The sequence below is a fragment of the Amborella trichopoda genome, chromosome 2 (genome assembly GCF_054954075.1).
Source record: "Amborella trichopoda isolate Santa Cruz 75 chromosome 2, AtrichopodaSantaCruz75HAP2 v2.0, whole genome shotgun sequence".
Lineage (NCBI taxonomy): Eukaryota > Viridiplantae > Streptophyta > Magnoliopsida > Amborellales > Amborellaceae > Amborella > Amborella trichopoda.
The window spans coordinates 62,199,923-62,225,911 of record NC_142337.1 but is presented as its reverse complement, the minus strand read 5'-3'; the positions used below and the strand labels follow the sequence as shown (position 1 = coordinate 62,225,911).

The 25,989-nt window shown below is 34.3% G+C and overlaps 2 protein-coding genes across 25 annotated transcripts; both read left to right on the top strand.

Annotated features, from left to right (window-relative positions):
• The first annotated feature begins 1,354 nt into the window (after window positions 1-1,354).
• On the top strand, window positions 1,355-2,750 carry LOC18445251 (glutaredoxin-C1). Its single transcript, XM_088859274.1, has one exon. It carries the CDS (start codon window positions 2,214-2,216, stop codon window positions 2,523-2,525), a length of 312 nt encoding a protein of 103 aa, XP_088715400.1. The 5' UTR covers window positions 1,355-2,213; the 3' UTR covers window positions 2,526-2,750.
• A 5,231-nt stretch (window positions 2,751-7,981) lies between these two features.
• Window positions 7,982-24,863, top strand: LOC18445250 (uncharacterized). Of its 24 annotated transcripts, XR_016050010.1 has the most exons (14): window positions 7,982-8,283; window positions 8,869-9,050; window positions 16,469-16,551; window positions 16,705-16,967; window positions 19,356-19,473; window positions 19,569-19,646; window positions 19,724-19,847; window positions 19,954-20,447; window positions 21,596-21,740; window positions 21,870-22,263; window positions 22,460-22,668; window positions 23,748-23,881; window positions 24,037-24,126; window positions 24,514-24,863. XR_016050010.1 is itself a non-coding variant. In XM_088859265.1 (12 exons), exons 6-12 carry the CDS (start codon window positions 19,441-19,443, stop codon window positions 24,626-24,628), a joined length of 1,068 nt encoding a protein of 355 aa, XP_088715391.1. In that variant the 5' UTR covers window positions 7,982-8,283; window positions 8,869-8,940; window positions 16,469-16,551; window positions 16,705-16,967; window positions 18,303-18,442; window positions 19,356-19,440; the 3' UTR covers window positions 24,629-24,863. The 24 variants fall into 24 exon arrangements, 17 of the variants coding, with proteins under 17 accessions (XP_088715391.1, XP_088715390.1, XP_088715396.1 ...); XR_016050013.1 differs by lacking the exon at window positions 21,596-21,740 and having other exon boundaries at window positions 19,935-20,447; XM_088859265.1 differs by lacking the exons at window positions 21,596-21,740; window positions 21,870-22,263; window positions 22,460-22,668 and adding an exon at window positions 18,303-18,442 and having other exon boundaries at window positions 8,869-8,940.
• Window positions 24,864-25,989: the final 1,126 nt, after the last annotated feature.

Here is a 25,989-nt window from a genome sequence, read left to right as displayed (position 1 = left end):
TAACTTGAACCTTTGTAAATTGAGGGGTTGTTAACTCTAGACAAACCCATATATATATATATATATATATATATATATACAAAAAAAACCATGTTTATTGAAATTTTGAAACAAATATTTTGGTTCTTAGTAGTAAAAGGAAGGGGAAATTTGACGTTCTAAGCAACTCTTGTGAATACTCACACTCCAAAAACGAGTCGATCTCGTACCTTTTCGATTAAGGGTGCCGTTTGTATGAGGCCGAGGTTCTAAATAATCAAAGTAAAATGCATTATTTGAGCATACCTTCAAATAGTGTAAAAAAATGTTGTTTCAATACTGAAAGTCTTTATGATAGCCTTAAAATATATTTTTATTTATAAGTATAAAAGTTGAAGCTTAATAAATAGTGTAGATCTAGCAGATCTATAAAAACTTTAAAATTGACCGTCAAAAAATGTATTACAAGATACTCTATTTCCAGAACTTAAAATCCATTTTTTCTCATGTCCATGCATCTTGAGATCGAGATTATCAATTTGATGATTTTTGGATATCGAAACAGTCTCTTTGAAAACTTCGAGGAGTACCCTAATTTGATTGTTTAGACTCTCACACTTATATAAACTTTTTCTTTCCAATTAAATGTGAAGAGAAACCATAAAAGAAACAAAAAATAAAAAAGTTTATATAAGGGCAAGGCCCTAAACAATTAAATGAAGGTGCTCCTCAAAAATCCCTTTGAAAAGGTTATTTCAATACACCAAATCTGCAAATCGATTATTTCGACCTTAAGATGCATCGAAATGGTAAAAAAAATTGGACTTCAAATCTTGAAAATAGTATTTCTTATAAGGTATTTTTAGACCGTCAATTTTTAAGATTTTTAAGTGTTCATAGATCTCCTCAATTTATACTATTTTTTAAGCATTAAAATTTATAACTGAATATAACAAATAAAGTTTAAAGCGATCACAAAGATTTTTAATACCAAAAAAGCATATTTCAACAGTATTTCATGGTGTACCGTACTTCGATTGTTTGGAGCCTCAGCCTTACACAAACCACACAAAAAAAAATAGAAAGCATAGCGTACGGAGGATATTCTCCACCTTAAAAATAAGCCAAAATTTTATGGAACTTTAAAAAATAGAGAAAATTCGAGATACCTCCAAAAACGCCCATCTTAGTCATACCCGGAATCGTGTCTTTGCACGTGTGTATCGGCGAATATTTTTGTAAGTTCGCTGTCCATGAAAAAATCGAGAACGGATGGGAATTCCAATTACATCAAATTAAAATATTATTCCTTCTCTTCGCTTTAGTTTAGCGAGCTTATAAATACAGCACCTCACCTCCCTTCTCTTTCAAACCATCAAATCAAACCCTCCTGCAACCTCCACTTTCATATATCCCACACACTCTTCTGCCTTAACACAATTATTTTTTTTCGTCTGAATCATCAACTCACCTTTTTGCAGAGCCTAACTGGAAGATTTTAGCTAAAATGTACATATTTTAGCAAGAGTTTTCACCTGAGTTTCTCTTTGTTGGATAGTTTGGCCTTAGAAAGCAGCAAAAATTTAAGTTTTTTTACTGAATTTTGCTATCTTTCGTTTTAGAGTTTGAGATACTTGGGGACTAAATCATCTGGAGTAGCTGCACTATTTTCAACTCAAGTCTCTGGTTAAGCTGCTTCCACTTCGCTTACTGCCGAGTGATTCGATCGAATCTCACTCTTTTCCTTTCATATCTTTTTGGGTACAGGCCTTCATCTGTGTAATTCTCATATTTAACGGTGCAGGAATTTCTCGATCGTTAGTTTTTCAGACCTAGCTGAATATTGTAACAAGCTTGCTGAATCTCTCCTTCTGACCCTGTTTTCGAGCATTGTCCCCTTTCCCACTACCTGTTCAAATTTCTAATCAATACTAGTCATTCGGAAACCATAACTACCAAGTTTTGTTTGGATTTGACTCTGAAGGCACACATTTTTCTGGACTTTGATCAAATTTGTCTTCAGAACCTATACATTTTGCCTTGTTTCTCTTCTAATTTGTCTAAAAGTTCTGCATTATAGTCTTCCTCTTTCATTCAAGGGAGAGAACAAACAGGGGAGCTCAACCACAACTGCTCTTTTTTTAGTGAGGTGAAAGCAAGGAACAGACAAATACTCTCTTTCATTAAGAAATAAGAAGAAGGAAGCAGGTGGGTCACTTTCTATTTTGTGAGAGATGGACAAGGTGAAGAGGATGGCATCACAAAATGCAGTGGTGGTGTTTAGCAAGAGCACATGCCCCATGAGCCATGCCATCCAGACCTTCTTCCATGATCTCGGTGTCCATGCCACTGTGTACGAGGTCGATGAGCTTCCCAATGGGAGAGAGATAGAGAGGGCGTTGGCCAATTTGGTAGGCCGGGGCCCTCCAATCCCCGCCACTTTTATCGGGGGCCATTTCGTGGGCCCCACTGATAAGGTTATGTCTGTTCACCTCAGTGGCAAGCTTGTGCCCATGCTCAGAAAGGCAGGGGCCCTTTGGGTTTAGAAGATTTGCTCTGATACCATTGTGAAGTGGTTTAGCAGCTTTAGCTATGAATGTAGAATAAGAAAGATGGTCTTGGTCTAGCTCTCGTACGTCTTCTCTATGTTTTTGGTTTTGAGGTTTACGTATATTTGGGCTCTTTTTGTTTATAAGAGCAAACTTATGGGCATGATATAAGAGAATGTAATATTTCATGAAGTATTCAATAGATATAAGCTTTTCCTTTTAGTTTGATTTGTGCTTTCAACTAAGGGTGACGTTTGTATAAGGTGTCTACCTTGTACTATTGAAGTACGGTGCATCTCAAAACTATGCCGAAAATACAGTTTCGGTACTGCATGATATGAAAATATATTGTTGCCCCCAACTATGAAATTTAAAGTTTCATAAATGGTGACGATCAAGCATATCTATGAACACCTGAAAAACTTGAAAATGGACGGTCCAAATAATGTGTTAAAAGATGAACTATTTTTAGGACTAGAAATCCCTTTTTTTTTTTTTTCTAGAAGTCTTGAGGTCGAGATGATTGATTTCAGGGTTTTCTACCATAGGAGCAACCTTCTCTAATCGGTTTCTTAGGTGCAACTTACTCCTACAATATAAGGTTGACAACTTATATAAACTTTTTCCGTCAACTAACGCAATGGAATGGTATACTTTAGGGTATTTGTTTGCCCTAAAAAACACGAATTGTTGGCATGAGAGCGGCCACATTGAAATAGAGAGAGAGAGAGGGAGAGATTTTCACAAGACTCTTTAAGATTCTAGTTTGTTGATTATGTATGTAGAAATTTAGGTAGTGCAATAAGTTTTTTAAAGGGTGCGGTTTTACTAAGTTGCAACCTTAAACAATCCAATTAAGGTGTACCTCCAAATTTTATTATAACATGTAATTTTGGTGTAAAAAAATCTTAGGATTATTTAATAATGTATTTTCATATCTAATTATAAAATTTTAAACTCCAAAAATAGTTAAAATCATGTAGATCTATAAACATGTGAAAATCTTGAAAATGGACGGTCTAGATAATATGTTGCAATATGCACTATTTTTGAGACTCAAAATCTTTTTTTTTTTTTTACACATTCATACATCTCGATGTCGAGATGATCAATCAGAGGATCTCTCAACATTAAAACAATCTTTTCCGATAGATTTTTGAGGTGCATATGTAATTCTCCATTTTAAGATTGCAACCTTATATAAACCTTTTCCTTTTTTAAATCCCTTTCTTATATCTTATAAGGAAAAAGTTTATATAAGGTTGCAACCTCAAAATGTAGAATTAAAGATGCACCTAAAAAATCCATCATAAAATGTTGTTTTAATTTTGAAAAACCCTCTAATTGATCATCTTGATATCGAGATGTATGAATATGAAAAATAAAATAAAATTTGAGTACCGGAAATAGTACATCTTGCAAAACATTAGCTAGACCGTCCATTTTCAAGATTTTCATATGTTTATAGATCTACTTGATTTTGATCATTTTTGGAGTTTAAAATTTTATAATTAAATATGAAAATAGATTTTCAGATAATCTTAATAGTGTTTACACTAAAATTACACGTTATGATGAATTTTGAAGGTGCGCCTTAATTGGATTGTTTAAGGTTGCAACATTATAGAAACCACACTCGAAGTTTATATAAGGTACCGGCTTTATACTGTACGGGTAAGGTGCATCTAAAAAAGACGCTAAAGAAAGTTGTTCCTATGCTGAAAAATCCTCAAATCAATTTTCTTGACCTCAAGATTCAGAGACATGAAAAAATGAATTTCTTATTGTAGACAGACCCCCATGTTTAGCACCACCGTCAAGATCTCAACACTACTAATCCAAATAGAAAACAATAAAGAGAACTTTATGCTCATGTCTATTAAGTAGATATTTTAAAAAAAATTCATAATTTACGGTCGTATTTTTTTCATCCTTTCTATTTTTCTCAGTTTTTTTGTCCTTTTTATTTTTCTCTAAAATGCCTTCATTTTTAGACCTCCAAAGAGATCTGAAATGAGCAAACTACTTGTATCTTGGACCTGGAAGAATTGAAATGAGAGCACGGACTTTCAACGGTCCAAGTCAATAAGCTTCTTTTTTAATACAAAACAATTTAAGAAGTTTAGGGATACCATGCGGGTCCAAACCATTAAGTGGTCATGCTTACCCAAATTATCCATTTGAATCCATACATCAAACGCCTCTAAGATAAATTATAAAAATGATTTGCATGTTTATATAACGATCAATAGTAAAGGTTGCATTGATTTTGTATATTGAAAGGTTAGAAGTGCACTTATACTTTGGACCTTAGAAGTGGAAGCATGTAAGTGGAAGGTTTGAAGCCAAGGATGTTTATTTATAGGAAAATATCTTCGTATTTTTTATTTTTGATTTCTATATCTCATGAGATTCAATTATTGAAAATATTATTTATAAATAAAATATTTCCATCTTTTCCATCTTATAACCCACTTGATTTTTCTAACTATGAATTTTTTACCAAAAAAAACACGAAAATGATATCCTCTCCAAATTTTTTCTCTTCCGTTAATGTTAATCTCTTGAAGCATCATCTTTCTCTCTCTCTCTCAAATCACCGTCTTCTTCTCTCAATACTCTATCTCTCTCTCTAAAATCTAAAGTTACATAGAAGTTATCCTCTCTACATAATCTCTCTCTCCTCTCGTTCTCTCTCTCTAAATTATCTTGCCCTTTTTACACCCCAATTATCTTTTCTTATTTTATATCATAGTCTTGAGTATACATCTAAACATAGAGTCCAATGGCCACAAAAAAGGCAGTGTCATTCCTTGGAAACTTAGTCATTGCACAAAACTTTGAACTTTGAACCGCAAAGGAAATCAACACTACACTTGTGACCCATTTAAATCGGGGATCCAACTCAATAGAAGGTAACCTTTGCAAATATGCATGCTAGTCCCCAGTAATTTATGCCATCTCCTCATTCCTGGAATTTGTTTTCATTGTGCATTTAATCTTTTAATGCAGCCATTAATGGTTACACTCTGCTGCTCGAGTAACAAGCGTGAATGATCTCTTTTCCCATTTGATACTGAACTTGATTTCAAATTCAAAATTTCCAATTACAAGACAAAGGCCAAATCACGAAAACCCAAGAGTTCAAAGCACTCACTGAAAATTTGCGAACAAAGTAACGAGAACTTCTATTAGATATCTTGTAAATTGAGAAAAACCCTACAATAAACCTGTATCTGGCATCAATATTCCACCAAAAGGAGCCCATCATCTGCAAAAATCAACAGGATAGAGCATAAGAGAGAGATGAGCTGGTAGAGAGAGATACAAAGAAAGGAAGAGAGGGTACTTGGTTTGTTGTTAGAAGTTGCGCCCTAAGGTAGGCACGAGAGAGAGCTTTGGTGGCTGGAAACAAAGAGCGGTTGAGCGAGAAAATCAGTGCTTTAGATAAGTGGGTATTTTTAGAGAGTTTGTAATATATTGGGATGCAAAAGGGACAACATAATTTTTAGAGAGAGAGACGATGTAGAGAGGGGAACTTCTATGTAACTTTGGATTTTAGAGAGAAAGAAATGGTGATTCGAGAGAGAGAAAGTGCTTAAAGGGATTAATGTTAACGGAAAAGAAAATTTTTGGAGAGGGTGTTATTTTAGTGTTTTTTGGGTAAAAAATTCATGATCAAAGGAGTCTAGTAGGTTGTGTGATAGAAAATATTGAGACATTTTGCTTATAAATAATATTTTTAAGTTTTGAATCTAATGAGACATAGAAGTAAAAAATAAGGGATAATGTGATATTTTTTCTTCATTTATTTAGACATTGAAGGTTCAAAGCAATGGCATTATGGGAGAAAAAAAACTGACAAAAAAAATTTGTGTGGGCATAAAATATATACATTTGGGAGAATTTTTATGATATATGTATGGATTTAAGAGTCTAAATTCGCCACAGTAAACTAAAAAGTGTTCGTTCAAGGACTTTGCCCCTCGTGATTCGCTCGGGAAAATTCTGTACAGTAAACTCTAAAGTGTCAGTTTAAGAGAGAAATTTGCACAACGATTTTGAAAGCTTAATACTATTTTGGATAATGAAAGGCTATGATGAATCTCATGTAATTTGGAATTGAGGATTTAGATAAAAGGAATTTTAATCTAACTTTACAAAAAGGGCACAAAAAAAAAAAATTCAATAAAGGATTGACCAGCTCTAATTCGAGAGGGAAAGATAATTTTTTATTGAAATAAAAATCCACGTCCATCCAGTACAGGGTATACGAAATTTGAATCTATTCACAAGAAGAAGACATGGGGTTTCATAGTGCATAAGAGAGAGCAGGGAAAGAACATTCTACGCTAGTGTTTGATAATGGAGAAAACAAGGGAAGTAGAGGCTTTTCCGATAGTTTTTTCTAGTTTGGAAGATGTGGTTTAAAAAAAGGTGCAGCTGGCATACGGATGCATCCGTAGTTGTAGGGGTAAGGTGCACCTTCAAATGTTATCATGGTATATAATTTTGATGTAAAATGTTTTTAGGATTATCTCAAAATCTATTTTTATATCTAATTATAAAAATTTAAAATTTTAAAATAGTTAAAATCAAGTAGATCTATAAACATATGAAAATCTTGAAAATGGACGGTGTAGATAATATGTTACAAAATGCATTATTTTTTTGACTTAAAATATTTTTATTTTTTATGGTCATACATCTCGATGTTGAGATAATCAATCAAAGGGTTTTTCAACATTAAAACTACCTTTTTCTGATGAATTTTTTGCGTGCATTTGTAGTTCTACATTATAAGGTTACATCCTTATCTAAACTATTTCATTTTAAAAATTGGTATGATTTATATAAGACAATACTCGAAACTATCAAAGTAAAGCGCACCTTCAATTAGTATCGAAAAATGTTGTTTTAATACTGGACATCTCTAATTATAAAATTGAAAGTTTTAAAAATAGTATAGATTGAGCAGATATATAAACATTTGAATTTATAGCTTTAAAAATAGTATAGATTGAACTGATCTATAAACATTCGAAAATCTTGAAAATTGAAAGTCTAAATATGCATTACAATATGTACTATTTCCAAGACTTAGAAACTTTTTTTCTTTTTGTATATCCGTACATCTTGACGTTGAGATCATCAATTTGAGAATTTTTGAGTATTGAAACAATCTCTTCTAATGAATTTTTGAGGTGCATCTTAATTTGATTGGTTAGAACCTCGCCCTTATATACGTTTCTTCCACATATATTTTTTTATAAAATAGATACCCCAAGTTCCTTGATCCCTAGTATAAATGGCAATTTCCATCTTTTACCCCCATTATCAAACAGGAAAGTTAATAGAAATATTCAGTTCCAAAACCACGAATTCCAAAAATCAAACACGCCCAAGCCGTAAAACTGAACCGGAGCTCTCCTATTTTTCTGTTTACCTAAAGAAAGTTGCAGTGGATTGGGGGCTGTAACGTTTTGAGGCGTAGCCCGATAATATATGCAAATGTTTTAGGGTGGCAACATCAACTGCTGCACCAGCCGCGCGTGCTTTAGTTTCTCTCTCTTCATCTTTTCTATCCTCGAATTCGAATAATAGAAAACCTCCTCCAAATTTAGGGTTACTGCGTTAAAAAACAGGTAAATTAAGAGATTTTTTCTCAATTTTTGGAGGATTTGAGCCTTTGAAAGCTTATCCTTTCATGGATTCAGCAACATCTAATACGAATTCTCCCCAGAGAAATCAACTGGTAAGATTAACGCTTAGGGTTTTTGTTTTTTTTTCTTTTTGGGGAATATTTGTTAAGAAATTAAGGTATCTGTTTTTTTTTTTTGTTGTTGTTGCTTTCTATCTCCTTCTGTTTGCGATGTTGGTAAGTGTAATATTAGGCATAGTTTAAGTGAAATTGGGTAGAGAATCTGTTACATTTTACTGGAAATTACTGAAAGTTTGGGTTGAAATCCATGAGAAAATGTATCCAAACTTCATAGTGAACTCCATGAAAAATGAATGGTTAAATTTGATTGAATTTGTTGAGATATTCTTGAAGTTTGAATCGTGGTATTGTTGTTATGGGGCTTAATCCATTTACTTTAGGCCATTCAGTGAAAGGTAAATTAGTATTTCATAGTTCAGGAGTTTTGAAGTCTACAAGAAAGCTGGAAGCACTCCTCAATTTATGGGGGAATAAATTTGGGGAAAATTCTGATAAAGTATTAATAAATTTATGGGTATCAGTAAAAGGAATCAGGTGAAATTTGGACCACAAAATTTTGCAGAGTAGTTTCAACTTTTCCCTTCATGCAAAATTTTGAATCCATTGGTTTTTTTGCAGACAGAATTCATGGTTGATGAAGTGTAGTGGTTGCGTAATCAGCTGTTCGAAATAAGTTGCAGAAACTTGATGGTATGTCCCTTGTTTCCCAATATTACCTCGAAAGGATGAGACCAACTATTGAATTGTCTAAAGTCTATCTCGAAATGTTGCCTCCTTTATCTCCATTTCATTGATACAAGGTATGCCATCATCGTCATCATCTAACCCTTATCTCAATTATTAGGGGTCGGCTTGATACAAGATTCGGATCCCAATATTAATGAATCGAATCATTCAATGATGCAAACTATCTTCTATGTTGAAACTTTGCATCCTCCTTCCAATTTACTGTTTTGTAAGATAAGTTTTATATGTTGTTAGGCGTCAAAAGGGTTGATGCAGACCTGACCATGAAATTTTTCTAATATATCACATGAAATTTAGTTGGTCTATTCAATCTCTGTTGTCAGAAGAGTGTTTCTGCGTTTTAGTGTGTTTATAAATACGTTGTTAGAGTATTGCATTCTCTTGGTTTACTATTACGTGGCTGCATAATTTGAGGTTTTGTGTTGCTTCCTTTCCATATTAGATGTTCAAGTTTATGTGAAGATTTCCTTGTTAATTTCATGAATATATATTGCCATTTTTTTGGGAAAAATGTTGACTGTATGTATGCATTTGTAACAAGAGCTTTACAGATGTGCCAAACTCCATTATTTTTCTATATTCCACATGTGCTGCTCCATTATTTTCTCTCCCACTGCTTTATTACTCTCCCACAAGCCACTTTTTCATAATTTCTTCTCTCTAAAAGAGATATCTTCCTTCTTCATATAAGAGATGTCATCAACCTTGATTTTCCTCAGACGAGCTCCATCAAGGCTCGAAGATTCACAAGCTTTATATTCAAGTAGTTAATAGATTGGCTTGAGATTACGAGCATCATTCGCTAAAAATTAAAAAGCATAAGTTAAGCAAATCTATATAAGGGTACACTAGTTTTTTCAGAGATACGTAATCTCTGTCTGATCCTTATATTAATTTTGTGTTTCCACTGTGTGGTGACTTTCCTAGCAAGCAGATGAAAAGACATCGTTGCCTAGCTAATGAGAATGGAATTTGTCTTATCTTCAATTTTGCCAAAAAATAAGGGAATCTGAATTCTGACCCACAAATACATTATAAATGAACTAGATCATTTGGAAGTACCAGGGCATAAAAGAATTTAGAGCATTCAAAGGATGCCTGATTTTCATTTGGCTTGGATTACAATACCATCATAGTACTATAGTCTCGTAAGAGACAATCCTGACACCCTCACACATATGAAAAACAAAACAAGCAACATACCCCCCCATAAGATATCATTTCATTATAAATAACAAATATCAATTTCGTGATACCCAATGGGTGAATAATGGAAAAAAAAATACACCTAATGGAAGCCCAAAAGAGGACTACTGAAAGTAATTAACCAATTGAAGAGGAGATTCTTGTGAGGATAGGAGTCAAAGAAGATATGCTATAGGAATTAAATTCTATTTATTAAGAGTTCTAATAGCACTAGTTACCTAATGGAAACCCAAAAAAGGATTGCTAAAAATAATTAATCAATTGAAGATGAGATTCTTGTGAGGATAGGAGTCCAAGAAGATGTGCAATAGGAATTAAATTCTATTTATTAAGAGTTCTAATAGGACTAGGCATATGTTTAGGAATGGGTTAAATGTGATAGAATTAAAGGTTGTTTAGGATTAGGGTGATAACGATCGGTAGTGCTATAATAGACATGGGCAGTGATTTCATACAGCAATTTATATAGTGATATAATAAATCAATCTTTAAAAACCATGTTAGGGCTATTCGATCGATCCCAATTTTTAATTATACACTCTTTTCATTCTAGTGAACAGTTACAAAAAAGGAAAAATTGGAAACCACTTCCTAGAAACTATGTTTTAGCCGAATTAATATAGACCGTTCATTTTAGTGAGATGCTTAGATCTAAGCCTTTGAAGGATTTTTTTTTTCCAAGTTTTTTATATAGCTCTATTATCATTAGATTAACAATATAAAAAAATAAAATTATTTTGAATTTGTAAATGCCTAGATCTTGAAATTCACCAAATGAACGGTTTGGATTCATTGTTGGAGAGGACTTATTTTGACCATATGTAAGGTGCAAATTGAATTTTATTTTATTTTTTGAAATTGATCATTAGGATGAAGAGAGTGTCTGTGCAAAATTTGGGGTCATACAAATGCCACAAATATGGTTTTCTAGAAGTGTGGTTTCTTTATATCACAATGACACAATTTCATGAAATCATTCCCCAATATATATAGTTAGGTATTACATGAGGCATTTTAGTGGGGCTATCACATTAGGTCTATGTGAGAAGCATTACTTGGAGGCCTTGCCACGAGACAGAGGTTGTCCTAGAGATCCTTGTTGTGTGGTTTGCCACTTTTATAGTGAGGCGTGGCTAGAGAGAAGGTCTGCAAGTTTGAGAGGTGGTCAGTCATCCTATATACTGAATATTTCTTCATTAAGAATTTTCTTTGTAGAATTTTTATGCACTTCATTTTTTGGTGTATGCGTGGTTTCGTTTACAAATAATGCATACCTCTAACTTTTGTCAGAAGATCTAGTTTTGGTATCGAAAACTTTGTGATGGCTTGAAAATCCATGTTTTGTTGGAATATGTAATTTTGGTATCGAAAACTTTGTGATGGCTTGAAAATCCATGTTCAACCGTAATTGTGAAATTTGAAATTTTAAAAATAGTGCAAATTAAGGAAATTTATACACACTTGAAGAACATAAAAGTAGACGGTCCAGATAACTTGTTACAAGATGTACTATTTTTAGCACTTGAAGTTCGTTTTTTTCTTTAGACCATACATCTTGTTGTGGTGATGATCAATTGGAAGGTATGCCAACTTCGAAACACTCTTTTTTACTAAGTTTTTGAGGTGCACCTTACTTCTATAGTATAAAATTGCAACCTTATATAAATAGAAAGTGATAAACAGATGTTTCCACAAGAAAAAAAAAGGATCTAAAAGAAACATAGGTCAAATTAAAAACAATCATTTTAGAAAATTTCAAGGGCTTCTTGAAAAGCTTGAACTTCTGACATGACATTAAAAACGGTAAGAGCCATGTTTAGGGATCTTTCACAATAAAGAGTAAAGAGGGATTTGTGCTGGTTTTTTTAGGGTATTTTAATAAGGAAAAAGTCTATATAAAGTTGACACATTAAAATGTAATATTAAGATGCACCCCAAAATCTCTCAAAAAAGGTTGTTTTCATGTAGGAAACACATCTCTAATTTAACATCTCGACATCGAGATGTATGGATATGGAGTAAAGAAGATTTCAAGTCCCAAAAGTAGTACGTCTTACAATACATTGTTTGGACTGACCATTTTCATGATTTTCATATTTTTATGGATCTGCTTGATTCGAACCATTTTTGGAGTTTAAAATTTTATAGCTCGAGATGAAAATAGATTGTCACACCATCTTAAGAATTTTTGACATCAAAATTGCTTCTTATGTCAAAGTTTGGAAGTGCACCTTACTATGATTGCTAAGGTCGCAACCTTATGCAAACCATACCTTTTTAGTAATTTTATGTTTATAAAAAAGCCTAGTTTTCCTCTTTTATGGTAGAGGGATTGTACAATTTTTTTGGGCTCTTATTTTGCCAATTGGAAGAAGTTTATAAGGTTGCAACCTTGTACTGTAGAAATATAGTGCAATTCGAAAATCCAATAGAAAAGAGTATCCGGAAGTTGTAAAACTTTCCAATTTATCATATTGACTTCGAGATGTATGGATATAAAGAATTTTTTTTTTTTTCAAGTCCTAAGAATAATGCATCTTGTAGCAAGTTATATGGACCGTCTATTTTAAAGATTTTCAATTTCATAGGTTTGCTTGATCTACACTGTTTTTGAAATTTTAAATCTCATAATTAGGGTTGAATATAGATTTTCAAGCTATTGTGAGGTTTTCGACATCGGAACTACATCTTCTAGAAAAACTTATAGGTGCACCTTACTTATATAGTAGAAGGTCGCAACCTTGTTCTATACAAGTAAGGAGCGCATCTAAATTTTACCAGAGGATGTAGTTCGGGGGTCGGGAACCTTACAATGACTTAAAAATATATGTTTAGCCCTATTTATGAAATTTAAAATTCTAAAAATGGTGCAGATCGAGCAAATCTAGAAACACTTGAATAGATGACCCGAATAACTTTTTACAAGATGCATTATTTTTAGGGCTTAAAATTGTTATTTTTCTTTGCGTCCATACATCTCGAGGTCAAGATGATCAATTGGAAGGTTTTCCAACTCTGGAACACCTTTATCTACTAGATTTTTTAGGGGCACCTTACTTCTATAGCATAGGCAACCTTATAGAAACTTTTTCCTTTTAAAATCTAGAGAAATTTCATAAATATCCTTTTTATTAACCATAATTGCAAAATTCCCTTACAACTAATGTTTTACAAATCTCGCATTCATCCCCATTTTCTCCATTTTTGAATTCGCTTCCTAAAATACCCTAGCTTCGGACTATGATAATCCAAACTCCAAAGTATTCAAAGTGGCCTTCCTTCAAAAGAAAAACTTCTGATTTTTAGAACCCTGAGTTGTTTGTGTATTGTCGTTCAACAAACAAACCTCAAATATAGAAAATCCAACGTTGTTTTTGTATTGTCGAACTCTTTTTTTGTATCATCTTTCAACCAAAAATTTGGAATTTGAATATCCAATGTTGTTCCTTGATAAAAAAAGAAAACTTTGCATTGTGAAAATCCGAAGTTTTTGTTCTTTAGAGGTTCCTAGTATTTTTGGCCCTAGAAGGTACCTTAAGGGACTTTGATAAAGTTCGGATCTTCAAAATCCAAATTATAGGCATTTTTGTTATTTTAGGAAAATGGCAAACAAATCTGGTATGAGTATAACAACGTTAAAAAAGTGAACTTTTTAAAATAATGGTACTTTTAGAGGTATGTACACGTTAATTACTATAAAATCCATGATTTTATGGGGCGCTGCACATGTAAATGTGAGTTGTACGATCGTAGAAACCCTCTCCATATTAAAAAGGGACATAGTAGATATGCACCCTCTCTCCAATGATTCATTTTTTTGATGGATTTTGGACTAATTTTTTAGGAATATATGATGGAAAACTTTCATATAAGGTTGCAACCTTATTCTATGGAAGTAAGGTGCAGTTAAAAAATCTAGAATAAAAAAACCTTCCAAGTGTATATAGATATAAAGAAAAAAAAGAAAAGAAATTCTAAGTCCTAAAAATAGTGCATCTTGTAACAAGTCATGGACTGTCTATTTTCAAGATTTTCAAGTGCTTATAGACCTGCTCAATATGCACTGTTTTTAGAATTTTAAATTTCATAATTAGAGTTGAACATAGATTTTCAAGCCATCATAAGAATTCCGACAGCCAAACTACATCATTTGGCAAAATTTATAGATGTGCCTTACTTGTATAGTATAAGATGGGAGGCTTATACAAACCTTTTCCGTATATAATCTCTACCTTGGGGATCATTAATATGTAATAAATAAATAAAATTTAGAAATTAAAAATAATATTTTTGAAAATATTTTAGACGATCAATATTATTTTTTTGTGAGACGACATCTTTTTACCTCCATCCTCATGATGGATGTTTGATGTGTCACTCAAGGAACAATAATGTAGGATTGCATCCTCCGGCAGACAACACGCTTTCCACTAAAAAGGATCAATATTCTTCTCTTGCAATATAGAGAAAAAGGAGACTAGAAGCACTTCTTTTTGCCAAAAGACAACATTTAGTAATTGTACGTATATAAAAGGTCCGATTTACTTCTTCGACCAGGCTTTTTGGAACCCTATTTTATCACTCAACTCCTCTATCCCTCCAAGCTGCTCATATTGACACCTTGTTTTCTTTGCTGCTAAGATTCGGTCCGATCACCATTTTCTTGTCTTTGCACCACAGTTTGTGCCCCTTTGATGATTGAAGATACTCAGTTGTTTTAGTTTTCCTCTTTAATCTTGATGCCATTTTATTTATTTTATTCTTTTTGAACAAAATTCTAGCCCGATGTGCAGTTAATTCTAATTTTATGTGAATTCAGGAGAATAAAAATTGGTCAGAAATTCTTAACTTTAGCATTTTGATAAATTTAGGAATTGGATGAATGTTTATATGTAGGGTGAATATCTCATATTTTCTTTTTGATTTTTTTAATGTTAAATCATTGTCTGATGAGTCATTTTTTTGAGACTGTTAACTGTTGTTTGATGAGTATTGTTCTGATGAAGAGTGGTGTTTGCTTTATTTTTAGTTAGGGTTTGCATTCAAGAGAAAGAATTACGATTTTCTTTATTTGAATAAAAATTAGGGAGATTTTCTTTTAGTTAGGGTTTGCATTCTAGAGAAAGAATTAGGGTTTTCTTTATTTGAATAAAAATTAAGATTTTTTCTTCTTTCTTATCAGTTTTCTCTTTAAATAAATTCCGTCTGATCACTCTGTTTGCTTTATTTTTTATTGTTTTGAATTTTAATTTCCTATAGACAGTGAAAGTAGCGATTCTTTCTATGTAATTCGATGCAAATAACTGTTGAATTTTGGGTCTTCTATATATGTTGGATTGTAGCTGTACTTTGACAATGATTCCCGAGAATACATAGGGTTTAATCCTTTGCATTAGGTTGAATTGATTTTACGAACTAATATCCAGTTGTTGTTTCCAAAATTCGTGTTTCAAATTCAAATAGATGGTAGGGATATTGTAAATAATCTAAGGCATCAGTAACTATTTCAAAACTTCATCAGTTAATGGTTTCTATTTGTGTTTTTGAGTTGTAGCGCTAGTAATAATTTTATCTAGATTAATCATGATATTGAGTTACTTTAAGCTTGCATTGTATATTTAGTTCTCCATGGCCATATGTAATGCCTCTGTCGAAGTATTTAGGCGTCTTTTGTTTTGATGTTAAATACTGATGAAGTCTCCATTCTAGTGTTTCCTCAAAATGCTATTATTTTGAATTATGTTCTGAAAATTGAGATGTATATGATATCATTTGTATAGTATGCGTTGAGTTTTAGTTGGAACATAGGCAACAAGGCCCATGTCCCACCTAATCTAGCCAAAATGTTATTCTGAAATCCTAATAGGGCAGATATTCACATAATAAAATTTCTTGTTAATGTATGCAAGGAATAGAAAATAGTTTATGCTTCTCTATGTTATCTGAACGTGGAAATTTATCCAGAAAAATACAATGAATTTTAGGTCGATATGTTCTTTCTTCTTTAGGACTGATGCCTTGTAGTTTATAATTTAGACCATTATTCACCAGAAAAGAGAAATATCATGTACCTTATGTTTGTCAAGTATAACAGTGTAATATGTGCTTTATTTAAAATTTGCTCTTAAGATTTATTTATGAACATCGATTGTTGATATTGTTGCTTTGTCATTGTATTCTTACATAGTCCAGTGTGGAGCATTGCTTCATGCCTTTTGTTTTTATTTGGATCCCTCTGAAAGACTTTTTGCGTTGGAACTTTCAGGTTCTATCATTTCCTTATTTTGTTCCACAATCCATGGTGAGCTTCTTAGAAATTTATTGACTATGCGGGGACACGATCGGATCGTAAGTATTCTATTGATATATACTGAAATATAGTTCTTTTTTTCTTTTGCAATGTGAGTTATTTGTTTTTTTGACAGTTATATTGCATTTTTGACTCAATTGATTAATTTTTTCATACTTGTGTTTTGGATCTTAAAATCATTCCTTTTGTAGGATTCACATAAGAACCACAGAGATTACTCTAGAGATCTCGATGAATACGAAGATGATGAAGAGGACCAAGAGGGCGAACAAATCGAATATGAGGAGGCAGCTCAGGAAGAAGAGGAAGAAGATCCTCAGATAGCCAAGGAACAAATGGAATATATTGATAGGAGGGAAAAGTTGAAGGAAATGATTCGGCAACAAATGAAGAAGGAAACAAATGCTGCGGTTGGCCTTTCACAAGAGATGAAGAGAACCCTCCCTAAAGACAAGTGAGCTCCATCTCTTCATTTAATTCTGATTGCTTTGTTCGCTGACTCCATGTTATGAGTGAATTATTGTGTGATTTAATTTAGCTAGAAATCAGGAGGAAAGAAATGGCTGAACAATTTGGCAAAGAATAGGTATTCGATGGAAACTGATTAGCCTAAAATGTAGAGAAAGCATTACCATATAGATGAATCTATGTTTATCTTTTTCCTTTAAATGATTCTCATACAGTCATACTTTATCATCATCATCATCCAAGCCTTGCCCAACTATTTGGGGTCGGCTACACAGATCTGGTTTCGCCTTTCACTCTATCAAGGGCCCTACCCTTAGTCACCACATCTTTTCTCACTCGTTCCATCCCTATCCTTTAGGGCCTTCCCCTTGTCCTTTTAGAGCTTTCCACATAAACCAAATCACCCCTATTAACTGGTGCTGTTTTAGATCGACGCTGCACATGACCAAACCACCTAAGTCTACTTTCTCTCTTTTTATTGCCTATTCTCATACAATTATACTTATTACGATTATTTAAAACTTTACATAACTATCTATGATTTTTTGGATCCTGGGTAAAATTTCACTTGTTTTTATAAAACCCAGGTCCTCCAGAAACAAAGGCTGTTTAGTAAGCTTTTTCTCTCTCAAGACCCAGGTTTAATATTTCCCATAAAGCTTGTTTTGGGTTAAAGCACACCATCCAAGAATTGGTTTTCCAAAAGCATACGCAATTTGTTAATCCAGGTAATCTAGGATATACCCAGAAGCACCATGTGTATGGTTTGATGGATATAACATTCAAGCTCTTTTATGAGTTGGAAACCCATTACCTTAATATGATAGTCTACTTTTTAAAATGTGGCAGGACTTCTCTTGGTGATCATATGTAGCAAACACCTAATCAGAGAGCTCTGATACATATTGTTTGCCTCTCACAAAACTGGCTTATTTATTTTATAAAAGGAGCTAGATATCTCTATTATCTCTATAGAGTATATGGTTTTCAAAGTTATTCACCAGTGTAATGTAGAACTCTTGGCAGTGCCAAGGTGTTGGGTGTGCTGAGGTTGGTGCCTGGAGTTGCGGGTGGTTATAATGTAAAAACTTCCTCCAATGGCCAAGTATTTACAATCTGAGGGCAATTTCCACTGCAATTTCCACCTTCCAGGCTTCAGAGAACCAGTAAATAAGTAGAAATTACTTTTACCATGATTGCTTCTGCTACATTTGGCTTCTTTTTATTTTGTGCATTGTAAAACGAAGACTTCCCAATTTAATGGGAATTATGATAGATCGCATTCGCTCAATGCTGACTGGTGCAGTTTCACCTTCTCCAGCTTGTATTGATGAGCAGGTTCATATGCACTGTGCAATGTAGGGAACAATTTATTGATGCTCTGCTTGGTTGATGAGGTTAAATACCTTGCTTGCCAATCTAATGTTGGGCGATTAAGACGTGACCTTTTAGCAACCCATAGTAAGATTTCTCCAGTTGGAATTATAGAACTAGATTGTGTTATGTCTTTATATCTCAATTTATTTTTTCATCAAGTTCAACTAGTCATAAAAAATAAGATTAGTGATTTTATCAATATATTATAATGATCTGTAGTAAAATTTATAAAAAAACACTATTATAATATTACCTATTCTTTGTTCAATGATACTTCTTATAAATTTCCTTTATTATCAAATTCTGATGAATGAATCCTGCTTTTAATTCCCTACTGTATGATTATTTTTATGTCCTACTTTTTGTCCCCACTTTCTAGAAGTATTTTGTGCTTTAATGAGAAGTACATGTGCCTAATACAAAATTTTCTATTCATTTTATTCCATGTTATAAAATGCTTTCACTCCTAACTCCACTTTTTACAGCAATGGAAACTGAATTATAGAAACCACCACCACCCACCCCCCCCCCCCCTCACCCCGGAAAACAAGAAAAGAAAAGAAAAGAAAAAAGAAGCTATAATTCCTGTGGTGATTTTTTTTTCTTTTTCTTTTTTACCTGGCTCTGTCTATGAATGGAAAACTACTGTGGAAGGAAATTACTTCTTGATGCTGCTACCCCAGTTTGGCAACCTAGTTGGCCTTTTGGCTTGACATGGCCAACTTTAGAAGAGACAGGACATCAGAGGCTGAATTTCTGCTTGTTGGCCCAAACAAAACATAGAAAACCCCATATTTTATGTAAAAAATGCTAGGTGGGTCTTAAGTGGATTTCCCACAACTGTGGTTGGAGGTGTTAGTGAATCTTCTCTATGTATATATACACATGAAAGCTCATCCATGGATGCAAATTTTGATGCATCTGTGCATGCCTTCCTTCTTTATCATTCCAAGAAATGAGAATATTCAACCTTTGTTAAGAAATATTTTTTTTGCAGTTTTGGATCCTTCTTTGGCCCATCTCAACCAGTTATTGCTCGTAGAGTAATTGAAGAAACCCGTGCAAAGCTTGAGGCAGAACATATGGCAGCTAAGCTTCCAAAAGCCTCATCAGAGGTATTGAGCCATCATAATTAATTACTTGAACATTGATTGATCTTTACCATTTTTCTCCTCTTAACATGTTCTGATTTTCACCTACTTCCAATCAGAATAAAAAGGCTCTTTCCTCTACCACTTCAGAGAGAAAATTTCGTGAACGTGATCAGCGTCTGAAGGTTGTTAATGAGGTATGTCTTTTTTTGTTTGCATTTTCCTTTTATTTTCTGGACAATTGGCCTAATCCTTTCTTGGTTGGATTTTGTAGATGAAACTTAAAGTACAGAAGCTAAAGGATGCAAGAGACTACTCATTTCTAATGTCAGGAGATGGAGAGCTTCCTTCACCTCCAAAAGAGCTTGTCCCCCGAAATGTTTGGGTGCCTTCTTCTGGTGTGGCCTTGCATTTTGTCTCTTGTTTCCCGCTTTTCTTAATTGCATCCCTTTCTTTTTATTTTTATGGGGAGAAGGCTTATACAGGTCTATGCTGATTTGAAAGCTGCTCAATTGAGTCAATCGCCTCCAAGGAGAAAGCTTGATAACAGGGAGAAGAAGATAGTCTCTGTGAACCAACAGAGGCAAGCTAAGACTGGGCCTCCAAAAGTGGGTCCTGGTTTGAAGTCTTCCTCTTCTAACGCAATGAAACGTCCCAGTAACAATGCCGGAAGTGGGCCAGGTCGGCCTGTTGTTTCCAAGTTGCCGCCTCCTAATGGTGCAAAGTTTCCTTCTTCTAGTGGTGGGAAGGTGCCTCGGCCTAATGGTATGAAATTTTCACCTAAGGCTCCAGTACCAACAAAGGCTTCTTCAGCTCGAGCAGTTGAGAAGAAGAAGTTGTTTTCTGTGGTCACCGGCAACAGTGGTGGCATACAAAAGGCGCACCTATTGAAGAAGCCATCATCCACTGAAAAGCTTGTTAAGAAGGCTCCTCAAGTACTGGACAAGCCTCTTGTTAAGGTGGCACCAAAACGATCGTCAACATCATCTCAACATAAGGTGATGATTGATACTTTGCTTGGATTTGTTTTTGCATCCATTGATTGCATTTTTGATGCAGGAAATTAGAGAAAAAAGACTAAAAACAGTTAACTATCAAAACAGGCCATATTTTAGTGGATTTGGCTTTCTTTGCACAAAAAAGTAACCCCAAAACTATTCACAATCTGTTTTTACTATTTACACCCCAAAAGTGTTAAAAACCCTAACATCCAAGTCCATTTATTACATTATGATTAGAAAAAGACCAAAATTACCCCCAGTTAAGTTGAAACATTAAAAAATACCTTATAAGTCCCTTCACTAAAAAGAAAATTCATAATGTCACTTTTACCCCTGATAAAACAATAATTCTGTAAGTATTCTAACACTTCTCTAAATATATCCTAAAATCCTAAAAAATATAAAAAATCCTCGACTTGCCTAAAAAGAACTTAAGACCCTAAAAAATAAACCCTAAGACTAAAATAAAAAGATAAATCCTTTGAAATTAAACAAATATCAATAATAATAATAGCTTTTTCCTCCATTATTATCCCTTGGTTGGAGGAAACTCGTCCTCGAGTTTTAAAGTGTGCTAAGATGAAATTAGCATTTTGCAACTTTCTTCAATCTGAATATTGTAAATACCATCTTGGAACTTGTGGGTTATTGTACTAGTCAAAATACAATGGCTGTGCACTAAAACTGAGTCTTTGCAATCAGTTGATATATCCATAGACACTTTTGAGAACCCCTCGAGGAGAGGGTCATTATATGTTGATTGAATAACCATGATATGTACCCTCGGTTTAGCCACATTAACTAGCTGAAATTCAGCCACATTAACTATCTGAAATCGCATCAGGACAGCCATTAAACCCTACTGAAATGGCCTTGGTTCATCCCTAGAACAAACCAACAAGATAACCATCTCCAACCCTTAGTTCACTAACCAAATCACTTCCAAAATTTCTTCATCTTCATCTCGACCATTGTCACCTTCCTTGTTTGCACTTGGTTCTTCTTCAAAAATTGGATCACTACCCTTTTCATCTGAACACTCATCAAAGACCAATGGAGAGTCCCAATCAAGGCCTTGCTGATTTTGGAAGCAAATTGATGAGAAATTCTTCGGTTTTAACCTATTTGCCTTGTCTACTACTTAGGGTATAATCTTGCTGCGCCGGATCACCAATGCCCTCCCATGACATTATAGGTCACTTCCAGGTCCTCTTCATCAACTGGCTCATCATAGATGGGATCACCTTCAAAGAAATGCTCATTGTCTTCATTGTAGAACTCTTCATAAAGGTTAATGAACGTGCGCTTTGGACATTGTGATGAGACATGCCCGATTCGCAAATACTTGTTGCACTTGATGTTGCTATTGGCTCCCTTTTCGAGCTGCCCGACTCCTGAAACAACTCCTTTTTGGTCTAGGGCACCTTGCTGGTTGGCTGTTCTAGCAGTGCAAGATGTTGAGCCGGCACCAGTCACGCTGTCTTTTCTTCCAAAATTGCCACCACTGGCTGCTGCCCTATTTCCCCCATCACCTGCACTTGCCTCGCACCTGAGCACGAGTCTTTTTTGCTAAGTTTCAACCCTCGTTGCAAGGTTATAAACCTCGTTAAGGTCCAATACAACTGCTAAACTACCACATCTCGAATTGATTGGCACAAACCATTCACATACGTGCCAATGGACTGCTCCTTCCGCTCGATCACATAACTACGGGCAGTCAAAAGGTGAAAGTCATCTTTGTATCCATCCATCGGCTTATCTCCTTGGTGCAACACATGCATTTTTTAATATAACGACTGCAAATAATTTTCAGGTAGGTATTTTTCCTTTAGTTTCTTTCTCATCTTCTCCCAAGTATTAATTTTGGGCTTTCACATTCTCTCTAGTGTTGCTCTCAGTTGTTCCCACCATACTGAAGCACTTTTCTTCAATTTAATCTCAATAATATTTATTTTTTATTCTCTGGAACATCCTTGTATTCAAAGACCATTTATATTGTGTTTAACCAGCCTATAAAGTCATCGGGCTGCGACTTTCCTTCAAAATCAGGAATATCTACTTTTAGATTTATGGATTTTGAGTGTCATCCATACCTCCGATCGTATTCCTTTTCACTCGACTCATCCCGCGAAGCATGATAGTGAAAAGGGTTGTACTCCACATCATCTTGGATGGCAAAATTTCATCTCACCCACAATCGATGCCTGCAAGCCACCTTGTAAGTTCGTAAACTTGTTGTCTCAGATCCTCTATCTCTTGATCTCGCTCATCACAAGGTGGCATATGAATACCTTTGCCTCAACTTCTTCTTGCTGTCATAGGTTCACTGAATTCACAAACCCTAGATAACCAACAAAACCTAGTTGAAATCAGCAAGTTCTAGGCTGATTTGGCAAAACTTAGCCTAAAATCAGCAAACCCTAGACGGCTAGGCTTGTTGTAGATTCCTAGCTTTGTTGTTGAAGAAAACCTAGGCTCTGATACCAATTGTAGTTAGAAAAAAGAGACCAAAACTGTTCAATAACCATCAAAATAGGCCAGATTTGAGTGGATCTGGCTTTCCTTGCACAAAAAAGTAACCTCAAAACTCTGATAAGCTTGTTGGCACTATTCACAATATGTTTTTACTGTTCACGCCCTAAAAGTGTTAGAAACCCTATAACCTAAGGTCTTTTTATTACATTATACTAAAAAAAGATCAAAACTACCCCCACTTAAGTTAAAATATTATAAAAATACCTCATAAGCCCTTCACTTAAAAAATTTGTAATGATACTTTTACCCCAAATAAAACAAGTAATTTCATAAGTATTCTAACCATTTTTCTGAACATCTTCAAAAATCCTAAAGAATATAAAAAATCCTAGACTCCCTAAAAAGAACTTAAGACCACAAAAAATAAACCCTTAGACTAAAATGATAAATCCTTTGAAATTAATAATTTTGGTGGTTTATAAGTAAATAGTATTCTTTTGGCTTAGCTTGTAAAATATAAGGAAATGAAATGTACAATGAAAGAACCTAATAGGGCAACTTAATCGTGATTTACATTGAAGAACCTCCTTTATGTCCAAATTTCACCTAATTTTTAATGAAATCTTATGTGTTCTTTTTGTTACTCATTTGATTTCGTCTTATTGTTCTTCTTGTTACTTATTAGTGATATCTGGGACGTGGTTTCCCTGCTGGTAAGATTAATTAATTTATGAAATTTCTTAGGGGATGTCTGTACTTACGTGAACATTTTTCAAGGATACTTTTGTTAAACATTGTCCTACAATATATTGTTGATTACAGGCAAAGCCTGCAAAGAGTATTTCATCACGTCCTGCACATCAAGCGCGGCCAAAGAAGAGGCCTCTAGATGGTTATTCAGATGAAGATGAAGGTGATGGTGGGGATGCCCTTCATCTCATTAGACAGATGTTTCGGTAAGCCTTCCTTGTTATCTTCTTTTCCAATTAATATTGTAATACTGTTACTTTTGAGTTCTGATACTCTGCATGCTCGTATAGCCCCATTTTCTGGATTTTGGTCATCTGTGGACAATGTAGTTGATTTGTTTATGAAAAATCCATGTTTGCAGGTATGATCCTGGTAAATATAAAGATATTGATGATGATGACAGTGACATGGAGGTTGACTTTAGCCGTATCCAGGCAGAAGAGAGGAGGAGGTAAGTCATTTTCACTAGAAATAAATGTGGGATGATTTTTAAGTTTTCTGAGGCATGAAAGGAATTGGCAGCTGCTTTATCACTTCTATATGTGATGGATAATTGACATAAACTGTGATAAATAATCAGAATTATTATGATGGGTTATTTCAGATAAGCAATTCAACTGCTTAAAAGTAATTCAAAAATTTATGGAACTTATTTAAAGCATATATTTCTTGATGAAAATTAGCATGAATGTAAAGTTCTAAAGAATGGTTCCAATATCATTATTATTGTAGATTTATTTCTCCATTTGTTTCCTTTTAACTTGGAGTTTATTATAGAAAATGCATTACGTCTTTGTATGATGAGCATTTAGTGATTTTATGTTGTATCATCCTGTAGCGCGAAGATTGCGAAAGAGGAAGATGAGAGAGAGCTGGCACTTATCGAAGAAGAAGAGAGAAGAGAGAGGGAGAGGAAGGCCAAGCGGCTCAAACTCAAGCATAATCAGCGGTGACATGGTGTGTCATTGTATTATTTTTGGTTTGGTTTCAATTTATTATTTATCTATTGGCTTCTTTTCTCATATCTCCACTGCCTCGAGAATTCATATTCTTGGTCAGCTTTTCCATCAATGCGGGAATCCCCTCCTTGAAAAATGGATGGGACTGTCTGTAAGTGCTGAGTGAATATTTGTAATTTTAAGATCACATGCTGTATGCAGCAATAATGATGACAATACGTTCAGAGCCCTCACTGTTTCTCGTTATATTGTAATATGTTAGCTTTATGCACTCTTCCTTCCTTGATTGCCTAATATATAAGGAGAAATGTTTAGAGAGGATGTAGGAATCCTTCTGTCCTAGTGAATGATAGCAATGGAGTATCACTAATTGGTTGGTAGTCTTATTCATCTGTCTGCAACTCTGCATCTTTCCCTCATTCTTGAAACGAGTTACCATTGGACATTGAATGATTGACGCATCATGATATAGCATTCTCTCTCACTTGTTAGCATTGCGCTTTATGTCAGTTTTCTTCACGGAAAGATGATGATCACATCTCTTAAGTTCTTGATGGATAAACCATCACTTTACTCTTTCCGTGTCGGTTGGGCACAAGTTTGTAAGTGTTGCTTGTGAGTCAATGGTTGTGTTAGGGGAACAAATGTCCCTAGGCGACGTATTGAATTGCCATGTGCAACTGTATATATGCAAGGTCAACATTTTTTAAAGGAAACGTATGGAAAGAGACCATTTACTTTTACTTTTGTCCGTTAGATTTTAAATTTTGTGGTTGTAAGTGTCATGGACAAGAAGTTTGTGATGCACTCGAAGCCATCCAGTTTGATATTTAATGGTTAAGAATGATTGTGATCTTTTTGTAATAAGGGTAAATGGTCTCATAGTATACAATCCCATAAGAGAAATGTATATAGGGAGGCCATTTATTTTTGTTATACGGGGGCCAGAATGATTATTGATCGTTAGATGTGAAATTGAATGGTTGTGGATGTGTCATTAATTGAACGCAAAGTCTTGAATAAAATTTACCATACATACTTTAGATCTCATATCCAAGCATTCATGAATGGTCTTATGCTATGCAATCCCCCTTGTAATAAGCATGGTTATCACAAGATGTATGTTTACACAATCTCATTGCAACATTCAAGCTTGGTCCACTGCAAAGATGTTGCCGGGTGCCATTTTTCCTCGACAAGGTTTCCAGGTTCGCACCCACGTAGTGTGCGTGTGAGAGAGATATTGGGGACTAACAATGCCAAATTAGTGGTGGCAGTGGACCCGGACCCAACCCGGTGCTCAAAGGGTAGACCCGATCCGAGTCCGGGTATGGGTTTAAAAATTTGACATGGCG

Excerpts from the sequence above, each read along its gene's own strand:
- LOC18445251 (XM_088859274.1), top strand. The coding sequence starts at position 2,214 with ATGGACAAGGTGAAGAGGATGGCATCACAAAATGCAGTGGTGGTGTTT.
- LOC18445250 (XM_088859259.1), top strand. The coding sequence starts at position 16,531 with ATGCGGGGACACGATCGGATC. Across the intron at positions 16,552-16,704 it reads TGCGGGGACACGATCGGATC|GATTCACATAAGAACCACAG; the intron begins GTAAGTATTCTA and ends TTCCTTTTGTAG. Across the intron at positions 19,474-19,568 it reads TTCCAAAAGCCTCATCAGAG|AATAAAAAGGCTCTTTCCTC; the intron begins GTATTGAGCCAT and ends ACTTCCAATCAG.